The following is a 27,583-nucleotide window of genomic DNA, read 5'->3' as shown; positions in this document are numbered from 1 at the left end:
CAAAGTCGCTTTTATTTTATTGGCCGATACGTTCATTTTAATTAAAAAAGAAAAAAAACTACACTACCCAGTGATGCTAGCGAAACCGATCGCGACGGCTTGTGGGTAACCAGGAAGTAAACACAAACACGTTGAGTGAACATGGAGCAGTCAGAGCAGAACCGAACCCCAGACGGGGAAAGCGGGAATAAGACGGATATTTTACGGGACTTTCGGGCGTCTTTTTTCGCGATGAGTCGTCTGACGTCATTCCCCTGGACGGTGAGTTCCGCTGGGTGCTAGCAGAGCGAGTAGCCCGTCTCCGAGGTAACGAGGAGCGGACGTCACGCCAAACTCCATTCAAAAACACGTCTATTCTGGATTTACTGCCCAGCAGTAAATATAAACGGTGTCAGAATGTGATGCAAGTTAATTAATAAACCAGCGGACTTTTCTGATGAATTCGGCGGGATTTTCTCCACGTTGTTTTGGACTTTTCCCCTAAATGTAATCTCTTTGCTTTTAAAAATGAGGTGTTTTGAATGTGAGTTTAAATAAAAGTCAAATTCAGTTTTAATTTGTCACATATATAAGCAGCATGTGTAATGAAATGCAGGGCAACGTAAAAAAAATAATAATAAAATGATTAATGATAATTAGAATAAGAATATAAATAAGAATTAGGAAAGCTAAAGATTAAACGTTTTAAATAATATGTGTCATATTAAATACATGGTCCTCATTTATGAGTCTTCTTCTTATCAGTCTTTATTGGTCACCAATAAATAGTATATGAAGAAAACAAATATATGTGGAGGAAAGCTTTGTGACTGGCCCTCTGAGGTTTGAATGCAGTAGAATAAAAGTTACAGTAACTTTGATTTTTGAACATTAAAGTAATAAAAGTTGAAATTCTGAGAGACCGTCCAAACTGAGGTTAAATCAATAATTTATAATACAACTCATGTCAACAAATACGCCTCATTGAACGGTTCAAAACATTCCTAACTGATCATCTCCACGTTTCAGTTTTTAGAGAAGGATCTTGAAAGCAACAAATCGTCAGATCTGATCTCAGACATCCTAAAGCAGGTGAGTCCATTAAAGCGGTTCTGATAACAAAAACAGTGAAAATGGATAAAACAAACCAGAATAATGTTTTGTGTTTTGACAGACGTGTCTTCACTCTCTCTGCCGGAAGTTTCCACCGTCGGGCCGATACAGGAAGCTGTTCCTGTCGGAGCTCATCAGACGGGTCGGCGGTCTCTGAACAACATTCATATAAATGTGTTTGCACGATTATTTCCTAATAATGTCTTCGGAGTTTGCAGGAAATGTCGGTGGAATCTTATTATAGGTTACTTTTAGACTAACAGCCTACAATATTCAAGTTACACGGAATATTTACATTTTCTCCAAAACGTCATGTTGTCAAAATAAGAGCCAATCAGGTGACAGCCAGGCGTTTCCCATCATGCCCCGGGCCTCTGTTTGTGTGTGTGCAGCAGGAGGCGGCGGGCTGCGACCCTCTGGACGAGCTGTACGACGCTCTGGCTGAAGTGGTCGGAACCGAAGACGCCAGCGAGTGTTACAAGAGCTACTTCCTGGTACCGAAGCCCTTTCTGTTCGGATTATAGGATCAGATGATGTCATGATGATGTCATTGTGTCGAGATGACAAAGTCATTGACTGGTGACATCGAGGTAAATAAGAAATGAGGCTGACTCTGACTCCTGTCTGCAGCCCGGCGCCGGCGGAGCCGTCAGCCTGCTGGAGAACGTGGCTGTGATCTCAGACGGGACCACCGGCCTGGTGACCTGGGAGGCCGCCCTCTACCTGGCGGAGTGGGCTCTGGACCACCGGCAGGCCTTCATGGGCAGGTACCCGACATCCGAGACTCCCGACACCCAGCACACCCGAGACACCCGACACACAACACACCAGACACACAACATACCCGACTCCCAACACACCCGAGACACCCGAGACACAACACACCCGACACACAACACACCCAACACACCCGAGACACCCGACACACAACACACCCAACACACAACACACCCGACACACAACACACCCGACACACAACACTCCTAACACACCCGACACACAACACACCCAACTCCCAACACCCCCCCCCCTCTCTCTGCAGGACGGTTCTGGAGCTCGGCAGCGGCGTGGGTTTGACCGGCATCGCCGTCTGTCGGTCCTGCCGGCCGAGCCGGTTCGTGTTCAGCGACGTTCACCCCCGAGTCCTGCAGACGTTGAGGGCCAACGTGGAGCGGAGCGAGCTGACGTCTCCCGCCGTCGCCGTGGAGACGCTGGACTGGACGACGGCGACGGAGGAGCAAATCAGACGGATCGGAGCGGACGCCGTCATCGCCGCAGGTCAGAGTTCAAATAGGGGAGGGGGCTTAAACGGCCGAAGTGCCAAAGTTATGTGTTAATGGGTAAATAAGTAAAGTCAAAACAGGCAAAAATAATGAACATCTTTCATTAAAGTGCTTTATAGTCAAAACACAATAAAATAATTAAGATATAAACAAAGTAAAAACCATCAGTTCAGAAAAGGTCTAAAAGTAAATTCAGACTATTTATTATTGATTTATCTGATGATTATTTTCTTGATTTGAGCACAAAAAACAACACTTAGAATATTGATAATCTAACACCATCACAGACGTGGTGTATGACCCCGACGTGGCGAAGACGCTGGTGAAGCTGCTGGCGAAGATCCTGAGGTGTTCGTCTCCCGACGTCTTCGTCTGCTCCACCGTCAGAAACCAGGAGACGTACGCCGGCTTCAAGCTGCAGCTCGGTGAGAAGTTAAACCTCCGGTGATGTGATGGTTCATTTAGACTCTGTTAACCGACGGACTCTGTTGTGTTTTGACAGAAAAAGCAGGAATCGGCCACCGTGTGATGACAGGAAGCGTCGGCCGCGTGTTTCCTTACAACCGAGTCTCTTCTATAGAAATGATCAAACTGGAAACGACAGCAGCTCAATAAAGACTTTATTTACAAATGTACATCGTGCCAAAGTGTCTTTCTTGTGAAACGCTGGAATGAAAAGGTTCGTTTGTCCCTGTAAACACACTTCCTGTCCGTCTGTAAACTCTTCCCCTCGGGAATGAAGTCACAGTGAAACGGGCTTTTATTGTGAAAGTGTCGCTCATTAAGAAGTTCCTCTCTGGCGTCTACGACGGTGCGGCGATCACCGGCAGCACGTTCTGGTCCCAGTTGTCGTCCCAGCGCTGCCCCCTGCTGGACCGGAGGTTCCTCCTGAACGCTCCCAGTCGGCCGTCGGAGGTGGGGAACTCGGACAGAAGAGACTGAAAACACACAAAGATGAATGGATGTAAGAGAATCCTGGAAGACGAACCAAAGGAATAGTGAAACATATTCATAATAATAATAATCATAATAATAATAAAAGTCCAGACAGCTCGACTCGTCTCACCTTCAGCTGCTCGGCGAGTTCCTGAGAGTCTCTGAAGATCAGTCCGTTCTCTTCATGCTTCACCAGCTCGTCTAGACTGGGGGGGGGGGGGAGATCGTGATCACCACCATCGTCATCATCTTCATCACCTGATGAATCCAGTAAAGTGACTCACCAGTGGAAGTGGACGGCACAGACGGGCAGACAGCAGCCGAACATGTCGACCACCTTCATGGGGAGATCCAGACCGCTGGAGGAGGTGTGGAGACACACACCCAGGTCAGCTGATCCTGATCACACACACACACACACACACACACACACACACACACACACACACACACACACACACACACACACACACACACACACACACACACACACACACGTTAACGGTGTTCTGAGGGGGAACTAGACTGGACCGTGTTGGGTCCCGATGAGGACTCGTTCTTACCCAGTAAGACGGGATAGTCTTCGGCCTCCAGCCACGGCGTGCAGATGGTCACATGTTCTAAACGCAGGGAGCCAATCAGCTTCTTGTAGTGTTCCTTCTGAGGACCCTTACCTGCACACACACACACACACACTGTAATGAAAGCTCCCGTGTAACGAGGCGGCGGCGGCGAGGCAGCAGGTTACCTGTGATCACGCAGACGAGCGGCGGTAAAGAAGCTCCTCCTCTGATGAAACCTTCGTACCCTGTGGAGAACAAACGGCCGATGAAACACACGTTTAAAGCTCCGCCTTTGATGGCGGCGGATGTTTCAAATATCTCGTACCTTCAAGAGCCTTCAGGAGGACGGAGAAGTCTTCGTCCTCTGTGGAGACAAACGACGTCGGATCAGTTTCATAGACGCCTGAGACGCTGGAAAAAGATGATGAAGTCTCACCTGTCCAGCTGGTGCTGCTGAGCAGCAGCGCCGGTCGCTCCGCCCTCAAGGTCACCGTGTCGTCGGTGAGGTCACGCACCGAGAAAGCCGATGTCTCCAGATGCTCGTCGTCACACCTGGAAAAACACACAAACAGCTGATTCAGGGAAACGGCACTGATGAGCAACATTGATTCTAATGAATTATTAAAAACAAAATGCTTGAAAATTAAAAAAATATTTCAGTTTTAAACAAACACCTGTCCTGATTAAACGACAAAATATTAATACATTTCAATATGATATATTATATTCCCATAACCCTTTAAATGCCAGTCTTTAAATTATTTTCTGTTTACTAAATGCTTGGAATAAATTCTTATTGTTCATTATTTATTCAAAGTCTGAACCTCTTTGAGATGTGTCAGCGATTAGCAACAATTTTGATTTGGATGCATTTGAAAAGAAATGTCTTTCCTATGTTGTAATTCCTCTCACTGCCAGAAGGGGGAGACAAAGCTCCTCCAGCTTTGAACCATGTGATGGAGAGAGAAACTCAGTTTGTGACTGAACCGTGAGGAACCGCCCCCCCGTGGCTTTCTCACCCGTCGCTCTGGAACTGAGGATGGGTGTCGGCGAGCCTCACGAAGAGCTCATGCTGCTGCGCCGGCGGCGTCTCCCTGAAGATGGCGGCCGGTCGGTCGTACAGAGTCGTCGCCCTGAAAAACAGTCATAACCGTCTCACTTCCCTGTCCTTTAAAAAGCCAAACTTCCTCTCAGGGAAGACATTTTAAACCAACTCCTCTCAGTAAAACAAACAGAGTGCTTTAGCCTTTCACAGCAGAGGCAGGCTACAATATAAACTCCCTCTTGTGGCTCAAATGTGTACTACAGTGTACTGTTATTTTTTGTTATTTATTGAATAAAAATTCGGAATGAATTTAGTTTGGACACTAAAATATCTCATTATGTAAAAACCAAACATACTTGATGCCCCAGTTTTTCTGCAGGTCGTCCTTCATGGCGTTGGTCACACACAGGTTGTGAGTCGCCAGAGGGCCGAAGAAACGTTCATACCTGGAAGAAGAAATCTCTTTATTTTGGTAGAAATTATACAACATATACAGTACTTTTCTCTTAGACGGAGCAACGCACTTCTTTACTTTATTATCTCCAGAAAACCAGCAGGACGAAAAGCCCAAACATCACTAATCAAACGATCACTAATCAATCGATCAGTCCTCGCTCACCACTTGGCCAGCCGGACCACCGGGTGCGTCTCGCCGTGACTCAGGGCCATGATGGTGTAGCCGTAGTTGTGCCAGTCGATGACGAAGCTGCTGCCGCGCAGGACGCACACCAGCCACGCCACCGCCATGCTGGGGAGCCCCGGGGGATTCTGGGTAAACAAAATCAATCATGTTTAAAGATCCGTAATATAAAAAACTGATTTTTGAGCAAGAAACGAAACCAGAATCACTGCTGATCCACTTGTAAAGTATCTTTACTGTGTGGTATAAGTACTTTTACTGTGTGGTATTAGTACTTTCACTGTAACTGAGTATATCTACTGTGTGGTATTAGTACTTTTACTGCCGTAGTAAGTACTAATTAGTACCTTTGCTGTAACAATCAATAACATGTAGTAAGCAGGAATATTAAATACTCTTTAAGTACTTTATTGATGAGGGTAATAAAACAACATGAATGTGAGACCTGCATCAGGAGGAAAGCGTGTGATTGGACGCTCAGCAGGAGGCGGAGCAGCTGAAGACTCTGGAGCATCACCTTCGTCACGTAGGTGACGAGCTTCGGCCCCGCTGAGGGAACAAACATGGTACTTATACCTCACACGAGTACTTTCTACGACTTCCTACTGTTTTTTCATCAGCTGAAAACGGGACGTTCTCACAGGACAGATGATGATGTATTTATGTAACATTTACGTAGTAATATTATCATACCATCATAACCACTTTAAATACATTTAGCTACTGAAGGTTTTGAGAGCAGGACTTCTACTTGTATTGGAGTATTTTTCAGTGTGGTATTTGTACTTTTACAAATACTTCCAGTTACCTCGAAGCCCTTTCACCTCTGCGATGGCGAGCAGCGTGATGTTCTCCTCCCTCAGCACGTCACCGTGAGGTTTGCTGTCTACGACCAGAAAAACACACAGTTTACTACTTCGGCTCGACGCCTCGTCGTAAAGATCCGTAAAACAAAATACACACTTTTATAAAACTGAACTTTGAGCAAGAAACTAAACCAGAAACACTGCTGATGTGGTTCCACGTGTAGAGTACCTTTACTGTGTGGTACTAGTACCTTTACTGTAACAGAGTACCTTTACTGTGTGGTATTAGTACCTTTACTGCAACAGAGTATCTTTACTGTGTGGTATTAGTACCTTTACTGTAACAGAGTACCTTTACTGTTTGGTATTAGTACTTTTACTATAACAGAGTATCTTTACTATGTGGTATTGGTACATTTAGGCTACTGTGTGATATTAGTACTTTTACTGGAGTAACGGATCTGAATACTCCCTCCACACAGGTCGCTGTATAGTTATTTAGTTACAACAGGTATGTACAGGCATGTATACTTATCTACAGGTGTGTATACGTATGTACATGTATACTTATGTACAGGTGTGTATACGTATGTACATGTATACTTATGTACAGGTATACTTATGTACTCCCTCTTCGCTGCTGTGACACTGTGATCAATACAGTTGATTGATTAACAACACCCGGTGACGTTTGAATGACGTAGGCATGACGGTGTAGGGTTCCTTCTCACCTAGAAACCCGACCAGCGTGACGTGGTACCCGTGTCTGCTGAGGGACAGAGCGTGATACTGCATCCGGGGACTGCGACCGATATCCCCGAGCACCAGCACGCAGACCCGCCGCTCGGTCCCGGCGTCCCGCCGCCGCAACCAGAGCCACGCCAGACCGGCACCGGCGGTCAAGCACGCGACCGGCCACGTGACACCGGAACCGGCGCCGAAGAACGCGATTAACAGCGCCGCGAACACCGCGAACACGGCCAGAGGAGCCGCGCGGCTGCAGAGCGACGCCATGTTTGTTTGTAAGTTGTGATGATGACGTGTTCCAGTGGAGAAGGAGGAGGAGGAGCTTAAGATTTAAAGGGACCGCAAAGCTCATGCGCTCCAAAGGAAAAAGTAATCAAACCATAATTATACAGTATGATCAATAATAAAGTTAGGTGTTTCCTTTTAATCAATTCATAGATTTTAATCTTGTTGGCATTATTTGACAGAATAAACTAAACCCAACGATTCTGCTTGTGTTTATAGTAATAATAATAATAATAATAATAATAATAATAATACATTTAAATTATTTTTAAATGCGCCTTTCAGAGCTCTCAATGATACCGACAGTGAATACAAAACAACAAATAAAATACAAAACAAACAATAAATTAAAATAGACAGTTAAAATGTGGACAGTTAGAATTAGACAGTGCAATTTAAATCACATGGAAAAGGCAAGGTTTTAAACAGATGGGATTAGAGTGTGGATTTGAATAGTGGGAGTGAAGTGATATGATAACGATACTTGTTCTTTGTTGGTATATAATATACATATAAATACAGATATAATACATAGTAAGCATAAAACTGGACAGTGTATGTTGAGTATGTAATGAATAAAACTTGTTGCATGATTAATCTTGTAATTCTTGTTTGTCAAATGATTATAATCACTGAGACTTTCTCAAAACTGTATCTTTGTCAAAATATTTAAATTACAATATGAAAAAGTTGTCAAAAATGATTGTGTATTTTTGGGTAAAACCTGTGTTGCCTACTTCCTGGCTTTACTTTTGTAGTTATTTTTTATATTCATTTTTTAAATGTTCAGTACTTTTTTAGTTTGTTAGTGATTTTAAAATCTTGTGTGCTTGTATTATTATTATTATTATTATTATTATTATTATTATTATTTATTATTATTATTTGTCTGTGGACTTACAGTATATTGTTGTACGTCTCTGTGTATGAGTAAACAAGACAAACAGAAGAAACTGGCTTTTCTACAATATTCAGGACAGGATGATATCGGCCTTAATTCTGTACAAACATTACAGCTACACAAATATAGCATTCAGAGATGCTAGAAACACAGGTTAAATTAATAATAATAAAATGATGGCCTCCTATTTGATCACGAGATAAATCTAACGGAGATCCAGAGATGATTATTTGGGTTTGAAATAACAAAAATATGTTTGGCTTTCATGGAGTTAACTTTGACATGTTGGTATTATGTTGTTTGAGAAATGACAGCAACACTGTTTACCTTTTCGATTATTTAAATGAAACAAACAGAAACCCTGAACCAGCTGGTTTATTTCACCTTTGTCCCTTCACAATAAAGGTTATTTGAAACAAGACTTTGTACTCATATCTTAAGAGGTTTGATTTGTAAGATCTTATAATGAAGAAAATGACACTCATTATATGGTAGTTCATTCATTAGTCCATATTTAGTATATACTTATACAGTTAATATAAAGTGAATGATATGAGCCCATGGGGGCTGCAAATAAGCTGAAGCTACATGTCTTTAATACGTGGCGTATACATCAAGACTGTTTCTGCTGCTCTGACTCCCATAATGCCCCTTGGTAACAGAGAACAATTGCCTCACCGATGGTGAAACTTTGATCAGTCACTGTCTTCCTCAATCGGTCGCCCACAGACCACCATCTGCCCAAAACTCAGACCGATGTGGAAATCCAAAACGCTTTCACCATAAGAATTATTCATCCAGATGTAATAGTGAAACACTGGGAGCATTTACCATCAAACCTTTACCCTTTAACTACTTTTACTCGAGTGAGGTTTTACTTGTAGTGGAGCATTTTCAGCGTGTATTAGTACTTTTACTGCAAGGATGTGTACTCTCCTTGTGTCCTCTGTGGAAATCCAAATGCTTATCATGTAATTAATATCATGTAATAATCAATAACTGATCATTTGGTTAGGGTTAGTTTTAGTTTGTAAACTTTTTTTGTCTTGGAGACCAGAAACCTAATTAATGAGGAATTCAAAATCATGTGTTCTATAAATAAAATAATATATTTTGATATGATACACAGATTCAGGGTTTTTTAATAGCTTTTTTTGTTTTTAGAATTTAAAATGGACTTAATGTCTTGTTTGAATTCATTTTCAAAACAATTAAAATAGTGGTTTATGAATTAGAAATTTTGAATATGTTTATGAAATTAGTAGTAATAGTATCACATTTAAAATATAGTATTGGTTTGATTTGGTAGAGGAATAAGAAAAAAACATTTCATATCTCGATATATTGCGAAATTAATGTACATATAACTTAATAATAATAATAACACTAATTATATTATAAATATAATAATAATGAAAAAATACAAGAGATGACATAAATCATCAGGATGTATTTGATAAAATGAGAAGTTCATATCAATCCTTTTTTTTAATATCTCTGTAAAAATAACTTAATAATGTTTGGATTTCGTAATGACAGCCTGTGTGACGTCATGGCCGTCCCCCCCCACCCTCCCTACCTACCCTCCCTCCCTCGGAGGACAGCCATCCACATCCCTCCTCTCCTCTCCAGCTTGCCGTCCCCGGAGCCTCCGGACCGAAGTTATCCGAGCGAGGAACCATGCGGGCGGCGGGGCACCGGCTGGCCGCAGCGCTGGCTCTGTTTGCCGCAGTGCTGCTTTCGTCGTCGGGCTCGCGGGCGGAGGTGATCGATGACCTCCTGAGCAGCCTCTCCAGGGGAACGTCCTTCCTGGAGCGGCAGCACGAGCACATCAACCTGGACGGGGTGGTCGGCTTCGTGCTGCTGCAGGGTACGTGAACGCGTCCCGGGCTGCAGAGCAGGCTGCAGGGAGACAGGGAGGGAGAGAGAGACAGCTTCAACTGCAGGGAGACAGGGAGGGAGAGAGAGACAGCTCCAACAGCAGGGAGACAGACAGCTGCTCTCTATTTGGGGGGTTTGTCGCGAGTGGGTTCAGATACAGGGGGGGGGGGGTCACTATTTGGCAAACGTGTAGGCAGTGTTACTGTTTTAATAGACTTTTCTTTTACTTTAGGGGAATTATATAAACTTTAAAGGTTAAAGACCCTCAAACCAGACTGTCTGTCTGTCTGTCTGTCTGTCTGTCTGTCTGTCTGCCTGTTTAAAAACAACAATAGTAATGAATGGAAGATGAATTATTATGCTCGAGAGGTGAGAAGCCAAGACAAGGCTTATATTCGCGTCTATCACGTCTGGTGTGATCGCCCCTTAAGTAAACCTTCCCTCTAAGTCACACTAAGAGAACACCAACAGGACGTACGTGTAAAAAAACAAGTCTGCCTGTCTATCTGTCTGCCTGTCTGTCTGCCTGTCTGTCGGTCTGATTATGGTGCGAAAAGGAAAGTCATAGGATCGCCAAAATGATGACAGTACATCCTGAGGGGAACATGAACGTGTTTTAACGGCATCAAATTTAACGGCGATCCATCCCATAATTGTTGAGATATTTCAGTCTAGAAACCATAATCGTGACCCTTGTGGAGGGAAAGAAGTCAGAGGATTCATCCTCTGGGGAACATGAATGTTCCACCAGTCCATCCTCACTGTGTGGAAGGGACTGGGCTCTAGCTAATAAATCCACAGATGTATCAGCATACTAGTGATTATTTGTAGTTGTCAGTAAGGGTTTGGTGGTTTTGTGTCCCAGCGGAGCTGAAGGAGGCGGTTCGGACGTGGCCTCACAGCGACCCGGTCTCCTGGGCTCAGAGAACCGCTGCCGTCGCTCTCGTCAAACGCCTGGACCAGGTCTTAGACAAGGCCGGCGTCGCCCTGAAGGAGAACGACCCCAAGTACTACACAGGTGAGAGAGACTCCGTTTCCCAGAAGGCTCGTTGGGGTGACGGTTTTACTTGTAGTGGAGTATTTTCAGTGTGTATTAGTACTTGAACCGCAGTAGAGGATCAGTACTTTCCGTGCCCCCCCCCCTCCCAGAGTTCGAGCCCCTGCTGACCTGGAGGTTCTGGGTGGTCCCCCATGAGTGGACCTCCACAGATCCCAGTCTGGTGTATCCGTCCATCATGACCACCGAGTGTTACGACGAGCAGCTCAGCGACAAGTGTATGACCCTGCTGCTGGGGACCTGGTAGGACACACAACACACACAACTACACACACAACAAGGGTCTGACCCTGCTGCTGGGGACCTGGTAGGACACACAACACACACAACGACACACTTAGTTCCTGCAGTGAAAACACATTTATGTGCCGACTCATCGTAGGAACAAACCGACCCTCATTATGCATATTGAGACATTTCTCTCTGAAAGAGGAAGTGATGACAGGATGATGATGCTGTGTGTGTCTTTGATGTGTGTGTCTGTGGCGAGCAGGAAGATGAACGGGACGCCGTGCATCGTCACCAAACCCTGCCGCGACACCATGACCCGGTTCGGCTGTCCGCTCTACTCGCTGTCCCACCAGCTGCTCTACTTCATGATCGCAAAGATGGTGAGACGCTCACGCCGCTCACGCAAACCCATCCAACCGCCCAAAAGATTCACTTATTCACTTTCTTCAAACTCAAAAGAGCCAGGAGGTGATTAGCTTAGCTTAGCATAAAGACTGGAAGTAGAGGGAAACAGTTAGCCTCGCAAGTGTTTACATTGTGTTTCCCTGAAGGACAAAAAAAAAAACAGTTCACAGAGCAAATATTTACGAGGATTTAAGACAAAATTCTTGAAACCAGCCTGAAGCCGGACCCTCTTCAGAACTATATGATGCTGCACTTTGATTGGCCGGTGTGCATTTGAGGGGCGGGACTTAGTTTTAGGTTTAGCTGCCTCCAAACTGAGAGCGGTCCTCTCATTAACTCTGAAGGAAGCAAATAACCATCAATCTATGTCTTTGTATCATAATTAAAGGCCTTCCCCATCAGCGTTTGTCCTGCTGGTGGCGCTAGAGGACAGTTATATTTATCTCAGGTTTCATATATATGTATATATCCTAGCCTAGTCATTTACAGCATGTTAACGGAGGGGAACAGCATCCTCATCTTTAATACCTGGTTTAAAACAATCCCATGAGACAGAAGGAGATCAATAACGTGGCAGAACGACTGACTGGCGTTTCCTCCTCAGAAACGCTGCACCGACCTGCTGAAAGGCGACACGCGAGCGTCCCGGGCCAACATGACGGAGCGCAGCTACGAGAAGATCTTCTGCTCCAACATGATGAAGACCAACCAGCAGATCATCCAAGACGGTCTGACCGAGCAGACGGTCGACATCTTCATCGAGAACAGTGAGATTTTAAAACAGCTCTCTCTTCTTCCTCTGCCATCTTTGTCACTCGCAGCACCGTCACACAATCATGGGCCGGTCCAATCACGGGCCGGTCCAATAACAGGCTGGTCCAATCACTGGCCGGTCCAATCACGGGCCGGTCCAATCACAGGCCGGTCCAATTATGAGCTGGTCCAATCACGGGCCGGTCCAATAACAGGCTGGTCCAATCACGGGCCGGTCCAATCACGGGCCGGTCCAATCACGGGCGGTCCAATAACGAGCTGGTCCAATCATGGGCCGATCCAATCACGGGCCGGTCCAATCACAGGCCGGTCCAATTATGAGCTGGTCCAATCACGGGCCGGTCCAATAACAGGCTGGTCCAATCACCGGCCGGTCCAATCACGGGCCGGTCCAATCACGGGCCGGTCCAATAACGGGCTGGTCCAATTATGACCGGTCCAATAACGGGCTGGTCCTATCACGGGCCGGTCCAATCACGGGCCGGTCCAATCATGAGCTGGTCCAATTATGAGCCGGCCCACTCATGAGCCGGCCCACTCATTTTCAAATAGAAATGTACCGACAACAAACAAAAGTTACCGTGGATCTTTGAGAATCTCTTTTTCCGTATGCGTTTCCATGACGACGGTGACGGTGCACACAGATGTGAACAGATCCCATTGAAGGTTTCATTGTGTGTTGACTTACTTGCGTTGCTCTGATCTCCGTCAACAGTCCTCGTCTGCGGATTGTCCGGTTTCTCCGACTTCTACAATGCTGATTGGCTGCAGCATATCCTCCGGCTGCAGGACGAGGAAGTGGGCTGCTTCGGGAGAGACAGTGAGTGTTTTTAAATTCACATTTTAAATCCCTACCGAACCGGAGGATGGAGGAACGGCTTCATCTGGTCTTTGTTTTCCCAGAGAGCATCATGTCTCAGATCATCGGAGACGAGCTGCTGGAACAGCTGCAGCCGCACAGGAGAGTCAGGAGGAGGGAGAAGATACTTCCAGGTACACAAAGTGTTACAGCGCCATCTAGTGGCGGGACGAAACCAGGCTCTCTCAGAGCGAGAGAGAGAGAGAGAGAGAGAGAGAGGCTGAGTGTATCATTATATATTCCCTGACAGTTGAGGCCTACAGCAGCATAACTAAGGGCCGGTCCAGGTCAAGCCTGAGCCAGCCCTTAGTATAAGACTCTAGGAACGACCAGTTACCCTCAGGGCTCCTCCACCTTTTCCCAAGTCAAATTCAAGCACTGTCCAAGCACTTCAAGGTGCATTTCCATGCTTTTCCAGCCCCTTCCAGCTGTGGTAAACTCCATATTTGTATCAATCCAATGGTCAGTATTCAGTCTACTTATTATGTCACTTGTTCATCACATTAAATGAGATGTTATTGTCCTCTAAACAACCAACATGATGTTTGGAGACAGCTTTTTACAGAAGGACCACAAATGAAAGGAAAACTAATTCCACTAACAGATCCACAGAAATATAATCACCAACTATTTTCATCATCTGTTCATCATCAAAAGTCATTTTTCATAAAGAAATGTCAGAAAATGCTGTTTTCAGTCCCTCAAATATGGAGATCTTCTTTTCTCTGTTCTATCATACATGTCATCACATACAACACACATTTCAAGACACTAAAATTCAAGTGTTTTCATTTCATTTTCATTTTACGTTTATTTGATAGGGACAGATACAGGTCATGTGGATTGTGCAACAATCCAACAGAAAGCATCATAGCATTTATAGCCTTAGCTAATTTCCAATGCCTGTCCCGTTTCAAGGATTTCCAGCACCCGTACAAACCCTGAACCCCGCATGCAGAGAGTGTAGTACTCTAGTAGGACAGTAGGGCTGAATGAGATCTTTAAGATGATGCTGTCTAAACATGAAGAAGAGCTTTGCAGGCGAGGAGAAGGATGTTAAAGATTGTGGTTTTGGTATTTAACACTTCTCTCTCCGTTATTCTCTCAGACGGCTGCTCCAGTCACATGACGGCGGTGGCCGTCGGCGCTCTGGGAGGATACCTGAACTACTACCTGACAGAACAGGACATAACCAAGAGGCCGCTCTCCTGAACGCCCCCCCCCCCCCCCCTTCATGGTTGCGTTCACAAGAACCAAACATTATAGATCACCTGGTCGTCACGGCTGGAAACCCGACACAATATGTTGCTGTGTGAACACGAGTCGTAAACTTCTGCCGATCCTTTATTTAACGCTGGGATGCGGCTGCTTTTTATTCTGCGATTATAGCCAGGAAGATGCTTCATTCCTCAGGTGCTGAATGTTAACTACAGAGCTAATTAATCCCAAATGCAATAACTAGCAAAGTAGTGATGCTCCAATCCTCCAATCCTGTTATTTGGTGCAACAAGCATGAATGTTTGTCAGTATGACAGCGTGATCGGGATGAGGGATTTCATGTGATGTTCAATGAGCCGACAGTTTGATTGAAGCATTCTCACCTGTAGTTGTTCTTCCAGGGTTGTTTCTGTAGTTCTTCCGGGGTTGTTTCTGTAGTTCTTCCAGGTTTTTTTTCTGTAGTTCTTCCGGGGTTGTTTCTGTAGTTCTTCCAGGGTTGAGTCTGTAGTTCTTCCAGGGTTGAGTCTGTAGTTCTTCCGGGGTTGTTTCTGTAGGTCTTCCAGGGTTGTTTCTGTAGTTCTTTCAGGGTTGTTTCTGTAGTTCTTTCAGGGTTGTTTCTGTAGTTCTTTCAGGGTTGAGTCTGTAGTTCTTCCAGGATTGATTCTGTAGTTCTTCCAGAGTTGTTTCTGTAGTGCTTCAGGGATGTTTTTGTAATTCTTCCAGGGCTTTTTCTGTAGTTCTTCCCAGGTTGTTCCTGTAGTTCTTCCAGGGTTGTCTCTGTATTTCTTCCAGGGTTGTTCTTGTATTTCTTCCAGGGTTGTTTCTGTAGTTCTTCCAGGGTTGTCTCTGTATTTCTTCCAGGGTAGTTCCTGTAGTTCTTCCAGGGTTGTTCCTGTAGTTCTTCCAGGGTTGTTCCTGTAGTTCTTACAGGGTTAATCCTGCAGCAGGATTTTCAGACATATAAGTGATATCTGCCATTAAAAGCCTGATTGGAGCATCCCTATTTGAAATATTTACTGTAGCTTACGAGAAAAACATCACAATAAACAGTTTTCCTCCCAAAAATAACATCTTTATTTTCTTTATATAATGTTAATCTACTGAATTTGAACCATGTATGAACTATGAATGTCTGTAGATGAACTTACATACAAAACGTCATCATGTATTTCATGTTATATCAATAAAGATACATATAATAAACAACCAATAAAACCAAGTCTTCTGTATTAACACACGTGTGTGTGTTCCCCTGTAACAGTCGTATAAACATACATCATCTCTGCTGGCTGTGACACTCTGGAGTGAAGCAAAAGGCCATAAAGTGAGAGAGAGAGAGCACAAACTGATTATGTAAGACTGCTGGAGCCAACTCAAGTCCTCTTTAAAATATAAGCTCCCTGGGATGTGTGTGTCTTGGCAAGAGGCAGAGTGAGTCCAAATGGTTTTGATTCCCAGAAACAGAAAGCGTGCACTGCAGGCCTTATGATGTGTCTTCTCTGACTCAACCGACTTCCATTATCCTTGAGATGGAAGACAAAATAACCGTCGCTGATGTCACCGGTCCGGTCACTTGTTCCAGCCGATGACCTCGTAGAACAACGCCTTGAGCAGCCGAGCCTCGTAGGTGACGGTGTTCTTGCCGATGTGGATGTGGGTCTCCTCCAGCGGCTGCTCTATGATGGCGGGGACCTCCCTGCCGTACGCTGCAGGAGAGACCGCCGGAGGTCAGACACACAAACGTAGCAAAGTCTGACCTAAAGGAGTCAGTCGAGGAAAGGTCACACACATCTAAAGGGTTCATCCTCTGGAGATAGGAGTGGGGGCGTGGTCATGTGTGATGTCCTGATTTGTATTGTTACAGCATAGAAGTGGAAACTGTGACCTGCTTAGCGCGTAGAAGATTACATTGAATAACGGGTCCATGATTTCAGACAAAAAGTACATCAAAGGAGTGTAAATGACCCCAAATCCTGGAAGATCAGATCAGAGCTGCTAGCGTTAGCCTCCAGTCAAATAGCACACTGGGTGGGGAGTAATGTGCTACGCTTTTCTTCTCTACGAAGTCAGAAAGATGTTTGCCATTTGAGGGCGGGCTTAGTGAACTATCTAGTTTCACCTGATGGTGGCGCTAGAGAGGCAAGTTACATCTACATCTTTCAAAGACGCTCTGATAAAAAGAGATGTTTCAAATGGATGAAGCCGCCGTCACAGTGTTAGTTCAGCATTTTTTGCAGGTGTGTGTGTGTGTGTGTGCGTGTGTGTGTGTGTGTGTGTGTGTGCGTGTGTGTGTGTGTGTATGTGTGTGTGTGTGTGTGTGTGTGTGTGTGTATGTGTGTGTGTGTGTGTGTGTGTGTGTGTGTGTGTGTATGTATGTGTGTGTGTGTGTGTGTGTGTGTGTGTGTGTGTGTGTGTGTGTGTGTGTGTATGTGTGTGTGTGTGTGTGTGTGTGTGTGTGTGTGTGTGTGTGTGTGTGTGTGTGTGTGTGTGTGCGTGTGTGTGTGTCTGCATGTGTGTGTGTGCTCACCCTCACAGTGGTCCAGGAACTGGATACACTCCTGAACCACGGCGTCCTTCAGCATGACCATGTGTTTGGACATGTTCTCCAGCAGAGACAGGAAACAGCGCTTGGCGTAGAACCATGTGTCCGTCCCCAGCTACACACACACACACACACACACACACACACACACACACACACACACACACACACACACACACACACACACACACACACACACACACACACACACACACACATAATAAAAGACTGTAAACTTTGTTGTCTCTTTATTATTTGGTTATATTTTTGAACTTTTTGAAGTTTCTGAGGAATATTAAACATGTTTTGTGTTTATTTGTGCAATGTTAGCCGTTGTGTGTTTACAAATATAAAAACTTGATAACCCTGGAATGAACAGCTCTCTGCAGACCAGCTGGACCGAGAACCCATCTTGAGTCATAAATAGTTTTCGGATTGAATCGCGAGCTACAGAGAGACTCGCGCCCCTCGAGACGCCTTCCTTCCCGTCCGAGGGGAATCGGAGCTCAGTGATGGGGCCGGCCTTCACATTCCTGCATTTCTCTGGGCTCTCTGCGGTTGTTGTGAGGACGAGACGGGGAAACACTGTCGGGGGACGGCGGCTTGTGTTCTCAGCTGGAGCCTGGTGGACTCAGCTGCAGTCAGAGTCTGCTGTTGGGACTGGATGAGATCAAAAAGGTCCCGAGACGAGCAGCTCAGCAGGACAGTCCCAGAGAGCTCAAACCCTTATTTCTGGTTCAAAAGCTGATACTGACGTCTACATGTTTAGTTTTGTGGTGTGAGGACATTATCACAAGATTTTCATCATCGGGATATATTTTGATAATTATCATGATAACAGCCTCCCATGTCTCAGCCTGTATCGACACTGATACCATTCTTTCCTTCCCGATGCGGATCTCATAGCAGCACGTTGACATAAAGAAACCCCACTACATTGATTTAAGTGCATCGAACGGCTGACCTTCTTGTTGTAAGGCTCCAGACTCTTGATGACACGGGAGATGCCAAACTCGTAGTTCCCCTTGGCGCAGTAGAGCGTCCTGAACAACAAACACACACAACAGGCTTTCAGGAAGATAATCGTGATCAACATCTTAATCATCATTTCATGTGCAGTCTCATTTTATTATTATACACAACAACAAAAACAATTTCCTGGCATGGAACTCACCCGATGACCAGGTTGACGATGCAGAGGTGGAAGAACTTCTTGTCGGGGTCGTCGTAGGAAATCTGCTCCTCTTCTTTCTCGATCTTCCTCATCAGCCCTTCAGCCTGTTAGACAGGAGGACAGATTACTTTCTCCATATGAAGACACAACATTGACAGGATAAACATCAGAGTTAACTTAGTGGCTAAACCGACCGACCGCCCTACCACCCATCCACCCATCCATCCACCCATCCATCCATCCATCCATCCATCCATCCACCCATCCATCCACCCATCCATCCATCCATCCACCCATCCATCCACCCATCCATCCATCCACCCATCCATCCATCCATCCATCCACCCATCCATCCACCCACCTACATACTTTGTACATTTACCTCCTCATTCTGGCTGGTCAGGATGTAGGACACACACAGGTTGGCCAGGACCACAGCGCTCACGTTCAGGATCTACAGTGGACACACACACACACACACACACACACACACACACACACACACACACACACACACACACACACACACACACACACACACACACACACACACACACACACACACACACACACACACACACACACACACACACACACACACACACACACACAGCTCATGTTACAGGATATTTTCCGGCAGCGCTCTGACCTTCGTTAACCTTCATTAAAACCAAACCCGGGTGGGATGCCAGAAAACAACACGAGCACCACTGCAAGGAACCAGAATAAAAGAAAAACCCACACAGCAGAAAGTCATGGAAACAGGCACCATGCACAGATGTGAAGACACTGCAGAGGAATCAATACAGAGTTGTTTGGTGTCTATTTTTACCGAGGGTTTGCACTTGCAGGGACACTCCTGAATGTTACACTGCTCCACCTGGACAGAAAGGCAAACTGTCAACGACCTCAGACTGTCTTTCTAAAGGTCCTCCACACATGTGTTGCTGTGGGATGGCGAGCGGCCGCCCTGAAGGACTCACGTTGTCGTAGTGCTTCTTGACGATGGGCTCGTAGAAGCCGATGGCCTCCTTGTACTTGTTCTGCATGAAGAGCACGTGGGCCACGTTCAGCTTCCAGGTGTCGTCGTCGTTACACACCTCCACCGACTTGCCGAAGATCTTCTCCACCATCTGGAAGTTCTCCCGGTTCCAGTAGATCTTGGCCTGAGCCATCAGGACCACGATGTACCTGGGAGGGCAGCGGGTGATTGGCATGGTGAACAGGACTTTTCATGTGTGTGTGTGTGTGTGTGTGTGTCTCCTCACTTCGCCTGCATCGCGTCGTTCTCCTGCAGAGCTTTCTTCTGTGCTTCATCGTCTCGAGCCAGCCTCGCCTCCTGCACCTTCAAGAAGATGGACAGAAACAACATTCAGCCAAAACTCACATCAAAATCTATTATCTATAAATAATTACAAAATATTAAGAATACAAAAACTCCCTTCTTCTCCTGTTGTTTGGAGGACTTAAAATAAATAATTCATAATATATGATCTTTTCATGATGCCTCAACTGTAACAATGTTCGTCATCAGTGTTTCATCGTCTGGAACAGATTACTGACAGATTTAACCAATTAAAGAATTACACATTTATTATTATCGAAAATGAAACATAGAGAAATTAGAAGAAGATGAAGGAGAAGGAAGGAGGTAAACAACCTGCTTGCCCATCTTCCGTAGCTGCTCTATCAGTTTGCCGTTCATCTCGTCCAACTTCCTAAAAGCCTGTAAAAATAAACAGAAGCAACACAACGTTCTTCACTATTTAAAGATGTCAAAGAGTAAAATTCATCAGACGAAACTACAAAGTTGGCACAGATGGTGTCAGACGTTGGATACAAAGACTATGAAACGAATGCAGGAAGGAGGTTCCATCCCATGTAGCTGAAACTGATTAATGCATTCAGACCAAACTGTCCATAATTTAAACCCTGAGATCAAAGTGTGAGGTTTTCTACAACTTCAGCTGAAAGTTAGTTTTAAAATGATCCACCAAGATGCACCAACTACTTCTTAAAGCTTCATTCATTTATTTTTTAACCACTTGGGGGAACGAGCAAACACAAAAGTGACACATTATCACCAATTTATGAAGCCGTTACGGTGAATCTGTATCTATACGAGATGGATCTGAAAACGGCTGCTTAGTTCAACTGGAAAAGAGTCTGAATCAGGAAAAGGGTTGACGATAAATCATTGAATCCACTGTGAACATGACTCAGTACCTCCTCTGGTGCCGTCTGGCAGGTCAACAAGGCATCAAGGAACTCGTACATGTACTGAAAAGGACAAGAAAACACAAAGTATGTCAGCTTAAACACGGATCCTGTGATTGAAACACTGTTTTGTGCAGACAAAGAAGAGTCTGGAGGAGCTGCAAACATATGAATCGGGAACTTACGGGCGACAGAAACTTGTAGGTGAGATGGGCGTTCTCTGCCAGGACGTCCGCCGCCAGGTCAAAGTACTGAGAGAGAGAGAGAGGGAGAGAGAGAGGGAGTCCAGCAGTGACATTAATACCATTTTAATGAAAGCTCACCTCTCTGCAGCTCTTCCCACTGAGACTCTCACCACATGACTCCAAACCCTTTTCCAAAACATCGCTGCTCCATTGGAGCCTCAGCGATGAACCGTATGGTGGGAAGATGCTGTCACAGTCTATTAGTGTAAAGGGGGGGGGGGTCTGTATAATGAAGACAGCTCCACAGGGGTCAGAGTTCAGTCTAATGTGTAAACAAGGTTACCAGGAGGAGATGTTGGTTTATTTGGCCGCCGAGACCAATTAAAGATAATTAAAGGAAACTTTTCATTTACTGATCAATTACATTCAATTCATGCACACGTTAATATTCATACAAGGGATAGTTGGGAGGTTACTTTCACTTTAAATGGACGTCATGTTGAGAATATTTTCACCACTTTTACCCCTATGGTGCCTTCAAATCCACGTTACCGTATAGGACAGTGGAGTTCTAGGTCTACCGCTGCCTCGTTCAGTTAGTTAGTTTGTTGATTCACTAAAGTGAAAACTAACGGCTAGAGGCATCGGTAAACCAGAATCCTGTGTTCTGTGAGGTAAAATGACTTTGCAGAGACAGAGATAATGGCTTCAGTTCTCCGTAGAGAAGAGTTTCAAATATGCTAATTGAGGTCCCAACTTAACGTCCACTTAAACTGATACGGATTGAGGTTTTTTTGCTGCAGTGAAGCCTCGAGTAAAAACGTGTTTCATCCTGGTTTTCGATGGAAGCATCAAACAGTGTTCAAAGTGTTCAAACCATAAAAAACACAGTCGGGAGGTCGGGGGCCGCCTGGACTGAGTTTCCAGAGTCATGTGAATGTGGATGCTATTCCGTCTCCAACCTTCACATAGTGTGAAATCGGTTATTGCACAAACTTTCGGGGGATAAAGAAGCCACACTTGTGAGACTACCAGAGGGCTGGACGACAGTTCTGTGCAGTAATTGAGCCCAGCAGGTTAGGAATATATATTAAAGCTATAGTGGATCCAGTCCGGGGACCTTCCCAGGTTTAGGACAGTGAGCCTGCGGGGCCTGGACTGTAGCGTACCTCGTGTTTGCAGTAGAGAAGCAGCAGGTTCCCAAAGGTGGCGGGGGGGAAGGAGGGCTGCTGCAGCAGGAAGGCCAGCTTCTCAAAACCCTCCGACGGCTTTGTGTCCATGTTCACCAGAGCCTGGTTGTGGAGCGTTACCGGGTCCAGCTCCTGCCCACAGACACACACACACACACACACACACACACACACACACACACACACACACACACACACAGACACACACACACACACACACAGACACACGCACACACACACAGACACACACACACACACACAGACACACGCACACACACACACACACACACACACAGACACACACACACACACACACACACACACACACACACACAGACACACACACACACACACACACACACACACACACACAGCACTTTTCAAGCATTTCAAGGTGCATTTCCATGCTTTTCCAGCACCTTCCAGCTGTGGTAAACTACATATTTGGATCAATCCAATCCTCAGTATTCAGTCTACTTATTATTGAACTTGCATACTGCATTCTATTTACACACACACGATACAACAAGGTCATTTTGATACAAAGTTTCCACCAGGGGGCACTAGTTGTACACTTCTCTCAGCTTATAGAAGACAGTCATGACTCAGTGGCGGTTACAGACCGGACCAAGTCCAGCTCCGTCCGGCCGTCTGTCCGTACATCCGTTATAATGAAGCTGTTTCAAGGCGATAAAACTCATCATAATTACCTCCATGTAAGCCTTCACACCTACGTCTCTGTTCATATTCTATTACTCTCGGTTATCACCCGGTTGTTAGCGGGGCAGGTCCAGGCAGCCCCTAATTCAGATTATATCTGAATAATCACACCAAGCCAGAGGGCTGCACACACACACACACACACACACACACACACACACACAGACACACACAGACACACACACACACACACAGACACACACACACACACACACACACACACAGTGTGGATGAGTTACCTCCTCTGACCGGGGGGGCATGTCGGTCAAAGCCTCCTGAGCTCCTTTCACTGCAGCAAAAACATAAAAGAAGAAAAACAAGCAGTTGGATTTAGACTGAATCAGCGTTTCTGCGTTTGTGGGCTGAACAAATTAAAGGAGCTTCATTTAAATTAAAGAGACACTTAAAAGGTATATTATGTAATCACGGTGTTGGTTTTACAACAGCATTTAACGTTCGCCCCTCTGAGAGAGAGAGAGAGAGAGAGAGAGAGATGAGAGAGAGAGAGAGAGAGAGAGAGAGAGAGAGAGAGAGTCAGCGATGGTCAAGCGAGCTAGGGAGTGACTGAAGAGAGCGACGGGCATCGGTCAGATCGAAGCCGTGAATCAGAAAGAATTAAATGTTATTTCTGATGGTTTCGCGCCGGTGAACACATCCAGGCCTCCTCACACACCTGCAGGAAGGTGCCGCATTTTGAACGATTGGCATGTCTCATCCTGCTGTGGCCTGCCTGCTCTCTCTGTGAGAGAAAATACAGGCAGCGGGCCACATACTTCTAGTGGGTCATGCGTGATGAAGGGATTATTTTTGTATTCATACATACACCGTAATACACTGTGTGTATCCTTGAGGGCTAACAGATGTGATGAAAGGCTGTGTCTCTGCGGGTGGAGCCGGTTAATCTTGAACTACAATGGCGGTCCGATCCCCAGGTTCGACTGTCTGCAACTTCTCCCTGAGCGAGACACTGACCTCGAAGCTGCATTCCCCAAAAAAAGCTTAGGATGGGTTTCATTCTAATAAAGTTCATGATTTATTCCATGTGAAGCTCCAGAGGGAGGCTCTTACGGTTCTTCAGCTGGTATTGGATGGCAGACTTGAGGTTGAAGGCTTCGATCAGCGCCGTCTGGTGCAGCACCAGCGTGTTGCCAACGCTGTGGACGTCGATGCCCTCGGTCGTCAAGCCCACGCTCAGCTCTGGTGCACAGAAAAACACACACAATGTTAGGCCACGAGGAAGGATGATGAGTGGATGGCAGTTCCTCTGCAACCCGTGTTTTTTTACCGGGATGCTCCCGGACGCCTTGCTCGATGATCTCGCCGATGAATTTCTGGGCCTGAGCGTAGTTCTTCAGGCTGTAGTAACACAGGGCGATGTTGTAGGACAACGCTGAGTGAGAGACAAAGATTACAAGCTTTTAACGCATAAAGACATGCACACACAACACAACTTGTGGGTAAATTGATATATTGCTTCAGTCAACACACAGCTCTTAATATGAACCATTCCATCTTAATCTGTGCTACACACTTGTTGATACTTGACACTTAAGTTTGTGCCAAAAAGGCAGGCGAGCATTCTTTTCTCCAAAGATGATTTTACTAGCGATAAGAACGCTGCTGCATCTTCTTTTTTTAAGACGCTGTGTTGAAATACTGTAAAAAGAGATACTTTAAAAAAAAACTTTTAATAGACAGATAATGACTGATTGAAGAGTTGTGCATTAGAGATTCAGAAATGCATCACATCACATTGAATATCACCACAAAGTGAACATGTGATGCGTTTCCTCTTGATATTAAGTTCATGTAACCAAACCACTTCCACTCTACAGAAGTCATTCCTGGTGTGAAACCAGCTTTTCCACGCGGCCGTACGTAACGGTGATGTAAGAACGTGCAGCATCGTGTAGCGAGAGCAACCGCTGAGCGTGAAGCCTTCGTAACTACCTGGCATGTATCCCAGCACCTGCATGGCGGACGCAAACTTCCTGCAGGCCTCCTCGTACTTGCCGTCCTGGTAAAGCAGACAGCCCATATTGTAGATGTAGTCTGGGTCGTCCTGGGGCAGCTGCTCCAGCAGTGACTGTGCAGTAGGAAAGGTGTGAGTGTGTGAGTGTGTGTGTGTGTGTGTGTGTGTCAGATGATTCAAGCTGCCATTATATTAAACCGAAATGGCATAATTTGTACGCATTAGAAGATAATGTGAGGAAACTCTTCACCTTGGCAGCAGAGTAATCTTCTTCACAGTATTTGATACAGGCTTGCAGCTTGACCATCTGTGCCAGAGAGATAGACAGAGAGAGAGAGAGAGGGGGAGAGGGAGGGAGGGAGGGAGGGAGGGAGAGAGGGAGAGAGAGAGGGAAGGAGAGAGAGCGAGAGGATAAACTAAAGGTAACAGTGAAGGTGAAGTGCTGGTTTGACTTTGAGGGCAAATAATTTAGTAATAACATGAACTACCGGCTCCAAACATCCATAATATATTTTCATCATCAGCAAACCCGATTTTTCCCAATTTAATTTTTTCAGAGTTTACCTAAAGATTCTACTACATGGATAAAAAGCAGTATATGGTTGACATTGTGGTAATAAAAAGTGTTCCCTGTTGCTGAGCTGTTCACATCTGCGCTTGCTTTATTTCACTAGCTTCACGTTTACGGCCCATATGCACTTCTTTTGTCGGAGCACTTTTGATGCACGACAGCTCGCGGCGATGTTAGCTGTTTGACAGATGGTGACTGCAGAGTGAAACACTTCAATGTAAATAAAGATGGAGGTTTTCACCACCTGGAGCCAAATTAGACAGAAGGCAGTGAGTCTTAGTGGAGCCGCTAAAAAGTCCGTATGTTGGTGATTTCACCCCGTTTCCGTCATCATCCTACCTTGATGTGACTGCTGGGGTTGTCCAGCACGAAGGAGGCCTTTGTGGCCTCGGGATAAGCCGCAGCTTTGTAAAGGGCCTGGGCGTAGCACACCTTGTACTCCTCCACCTCCGGGTGCAGCTGGGTGAGCTGCTCGTAGCAATCTGCAGAGCTGATGAAGTCCTGGATGTGATAGTAGCAGAAACCCAGCAGGGACTGAGCTGCCCTGGACTGTGGATGAACAGAACCACAACAAACTTAACCTACAACATTAAAAAACATTAATTAAGATGCCTGCTGCAAATATTTAAAAAACTATTTATAAACCAACATAACACATATTTCTGTAAATGAAGTGGTTGTTTTTATATTAAAGACAAAATCACATCAGTGTCACTAGTGCTGCAAATAAATCTGATCTTTCATTATTCATTAATTTGGCAATTAGTTGTCTTGATTAGTCGTCTATTAAATGCCGTATAGTGACAAATCACCATTTCCTGAAACCCAACGTGAGATCTTCAAACGTCCAAAACACAGCGGTGTTCAGATGACAATAATTATTTTCATTATTGATTAATCTACCAATTATTTGATCAAGTAAATTAATATTTGCTTTATCAATAGAGAACAGAGAAAAGCAGAAAAATACAAGTAAATATTTGTCTTTCTTGTTTGGAAGAAGGAACAGCAATCCATTAATATTGATCTTATCAGTTCAGCTCGATTTGTGATGAAATAAAACAGAAGAAAGCAGCAGTTTCTCACATTTGTACAACTGATAGGGAATGTTTTTTGTTGAAAAGGAATCAAAACGATTAATTGACCATCAAACATATTTTGAAGCTTAATTTTCTTAACTTATTTGTGGACTAATTGCATTTTAAGCCCAATATTTGTGATTAATATGAGCAGAAAAGACCTGCAGGCAGCCTGAGAAGATGTACACACAGACTGTAAGCTGCGTGTTTTATATTGACACCTACCTTCGTGTGTTTTTGAAGTTGGCCGTTTATGATGTGAATCGCTTCCACATACTGACCGTCTTTGATCTGAAAAACAGAGGATTAATTGTTTTTTTTAGACATTAATTAACGTTACACGTCAACATGAGCGTTATCCAACAGGAAGGCTGTTTAGAATTATGTTATTAAGAAGTCCAACGTTCATTTTCAGTATTTAGAGACGCGGTAATGCGATGTTGACGGACAGCAACACCTTATAAATGTAACTGTTGTATTAAAATGTATTAAAACGTAAGCCGAATTCAGCTACAGCCCGTCGCACTTCCAGCGAAGGTGTTCTCTGTCTGGTGTATGTTTTCAATACGCCCGAATCACTAAAAATGAACGATTTCTGAATGGAGTTTCGCTCGGCGCTAGCTGTCGTACGGACGCTAGCTTTACCAGCTAGCCGGGATGCTAACCTGAACTATAAAACCACAACGTTCTCACCAGTTTGTAGATTGTAGCCGTGTACTCTCCGTCTTTTATAGCCATCATGACGTCAGACGTGATGTTTAAACGACGACAAAGTTCTCATAACTTCGTAAAATCCCTCCGAATCTGAAGCAGAGCATCGGGCTAGCTGCTGTTTTGGAGTGTACGGACGGGAGGGCTTGAGCTGTTACTTAGCAACGTGAAAGAGCGGAAACAGAACATTTGACAGACGTGTGTAACAGCCAATCATAGAGGAGAATAGAGTACGCTGCCCGAACTTCTTTTCCCCCATCCCAAACCTTTATTTAAATGTTGAAGAGAGACAAACAACCACTTGCAACAATCGAACGGACTGTTTTCCCTAAAATATTATTTAATAGAAATAATTTATGTATTATTATGTTTATGCAGGTCAGTTTACACTTGCTTTTATGATTATGACTATTATTATTATTATTATTATTATTATTATTATTATTATTATTATTATTATTATTATTATTATTGTTATATACAGTAGTCAGTCATATGA

The 27,583-nt window shown here is 44.8% G+C and overlaps 4 protein-coding genes across 17 annotated transcripts; 2 read left to right on the top strand and 2 right to left on the bottom strand.

The window, feature by feature from the left end:
• Window positions 1–116: 116 nt before the first annotated feature.
• Window positions 117–3,010, top strand: eef2kmt (eukaryotic elongation factor 2 lysine methyltransferase). Of its 2 annotated transcripts, none has more exons than XM_084036171.1 (8): window positions 117–261; window positions 1,009–1,071; window positions 1,154–1,234; window positions 1,488–1,586; window positions 1,723–1,859; window positions 2,135–2,370; window positions 2,663–2,800; window positions 2,878–3,010. In XM_084036171.1, exons 1-8 carry the CDS (start codon window positions 142–144, stop codon window positions 2,988–2,990), a joined length of 987 nt encoding a protein of 328 aa, XP_083892297.1. In that variant the 5' UTR covers window positions 117–141; the 3' UTR covers window positions 2,991–3,010. The 2 variants fall into 2 exon arrangements, with proteins under 2 accessions (XP_083892297.1, XP_083892296.1); XM_084036170.1 differs by having other exon boundaries at window positions 1,485–1,586.
• A 153-nt stretch (window positions 3,011–3,163) lies between these two features.
• Window positions 3,164–10,016, bottom strand: alg1 (ALG1 chitobiosyldiphosphodolichol beta-mannosyltransferase). 2 transcript variants are annotated; one of them, XM_084036163.1, is made up of 13 exons: window positions 9,882–10,016; window positions 6,368–6,445; window positions 6,005–6,108; window positions 5,539–5,687; window positions 5,276–5,365; window positions 4,894–5,007; window positions 4,311–4,426; window positions 4,200–4,238; window positions 4,060–4,119; window positions 3,875–3,985; window positions 3,596–3,710; window positions 3,442–3,517; window positions 3,164–3,313 (listed from the first exon to the last, which is right to left on the bottom strand). In XM_084036163.1, the coding sequence occupies exons 1-13, from the start codon at window positions 9,910–9,912 to the stop codon at window positions 3,179–3,181; spliced, it is 1,218 nt and encodes a 405-aa protein (XP_083892289.1). In that variant the 5' UTR covers window positions 9,913–10,016; the 3' UTR covers window positions 3,164–3,178. The 2 variants fall into 2 exon arrangements, with proteins under 2 accessions (XP_083892289.1, XP_083892288.1); XM_084036162.1 differs by lacking the exon at window positions 9,882–10,016 and adding an exon at window positions 7,097–7,449.
• On the top strand, window positions 9,903–15,938 carry cUnh16orf89 (chromosome Un C16orf89 homolog). 11 transcript variants are annotated; one of them, XR_014598975.1, is made up of 9 exons: window positions 9,903–10,168; window positions 11,045–11,197; window positions 11,329–11,479; window positions 11,730–11,847; window positions 12,477–12,639; window positions 13,362–13,466; window positions 13,550–13,639; window positions 14,614–15,170; window positions 15,539–15,938. XR_014598975.1 is itself a non-coding variant. In XM_084036168.1 (8 exons), the coding sequence occupies exons 1-8, from the start codon at window positions 9,979–9,981 to the stop codon at window positions 14,715–14,717; spliced, it is 1,074 nt and encodes a 357-aa protein (XP_083892294.1). In that variant the 5' UTR covers window positions 9,903–9,978; the 3' UTR covers window positions 14,718–15,938. The 11 variants fall into 11 exon arrangements, 1 of the variants encoding a protein (XP_083892294.1); XR_014598976.1 differs by having other exon boundaries at window positions 15,493–15,938; XR_014598977.1 differs by having other exon boundaries at window positions 15,447–15,938.
• A 117-nt stretch (window positions 15,939–16,055) lies between these two features.
• ift70 (intraflagellar transport 70) lies at window positions 16,056–27,234 on the bottom strand. 2 transcript variants are annotated; one of them, XM_084036159.1, is made up of 20 exons: window positions 27,067–27,234; window positions 26,599–26,664; window positions 25,634–25,843; window positions 24,974–25,030; window positions 24,702–24,837; window positions 24,037–24,141; window positions 23,820–23,948; window positions 22,991–23,040; window positions 22,011–22,163; window positions 20,842–20,907; window positions 20,666–20,719; window positions 20,100–20,165; window positions 19,708–19,784; window positions 19,423–19,630; window positions 19,272–19,319; window positions 18,822–18,893; window positions 18,440–18,543; window positions 18,230–18,308; window positions 17,251–17,380; window positions 16,056–16,429 (listed from the first exon to the last, which is right to left on the bottom strand). In XM_084036159.1, exons 1-20 carry the CDS (start codon window positions 27,112–27,114, stop codon window positions 16,293–16,295), a joined length of 1,995 nt encoding a protein of 664 aa, XP_083892285.1. In that variant the 5' UTR covers window positions 27,115–27,234; the 3' UTR covers window positions 16,056–16,292. The 2 variants fall into 2 exon arrangements, with proteins under 2 accessions (XP_083892285.1, XP_083892286.1); XM_084036160.1 differs by lacking the exon at window positions 19,272–19,319.
• Window positions 27,235–27,583: the final 349 nt, after the last annotated feature.

The sequence above is a fragment of the Eutrigla gurnardus genome, assembly GCF_963514095.1.
Source record: "Eutrigla gurnardus genome assembly, chromosome: 20".
Lineage (NCBI taxonomy): Eukaryota > Metazoa > Chordata > Actinopteri > Perciformes > Triglidae > Eutrigla > Eutrigla gurnardus.
This window is presented reverse-complemented; position numbering and strand designations above follow the sequence as displayed.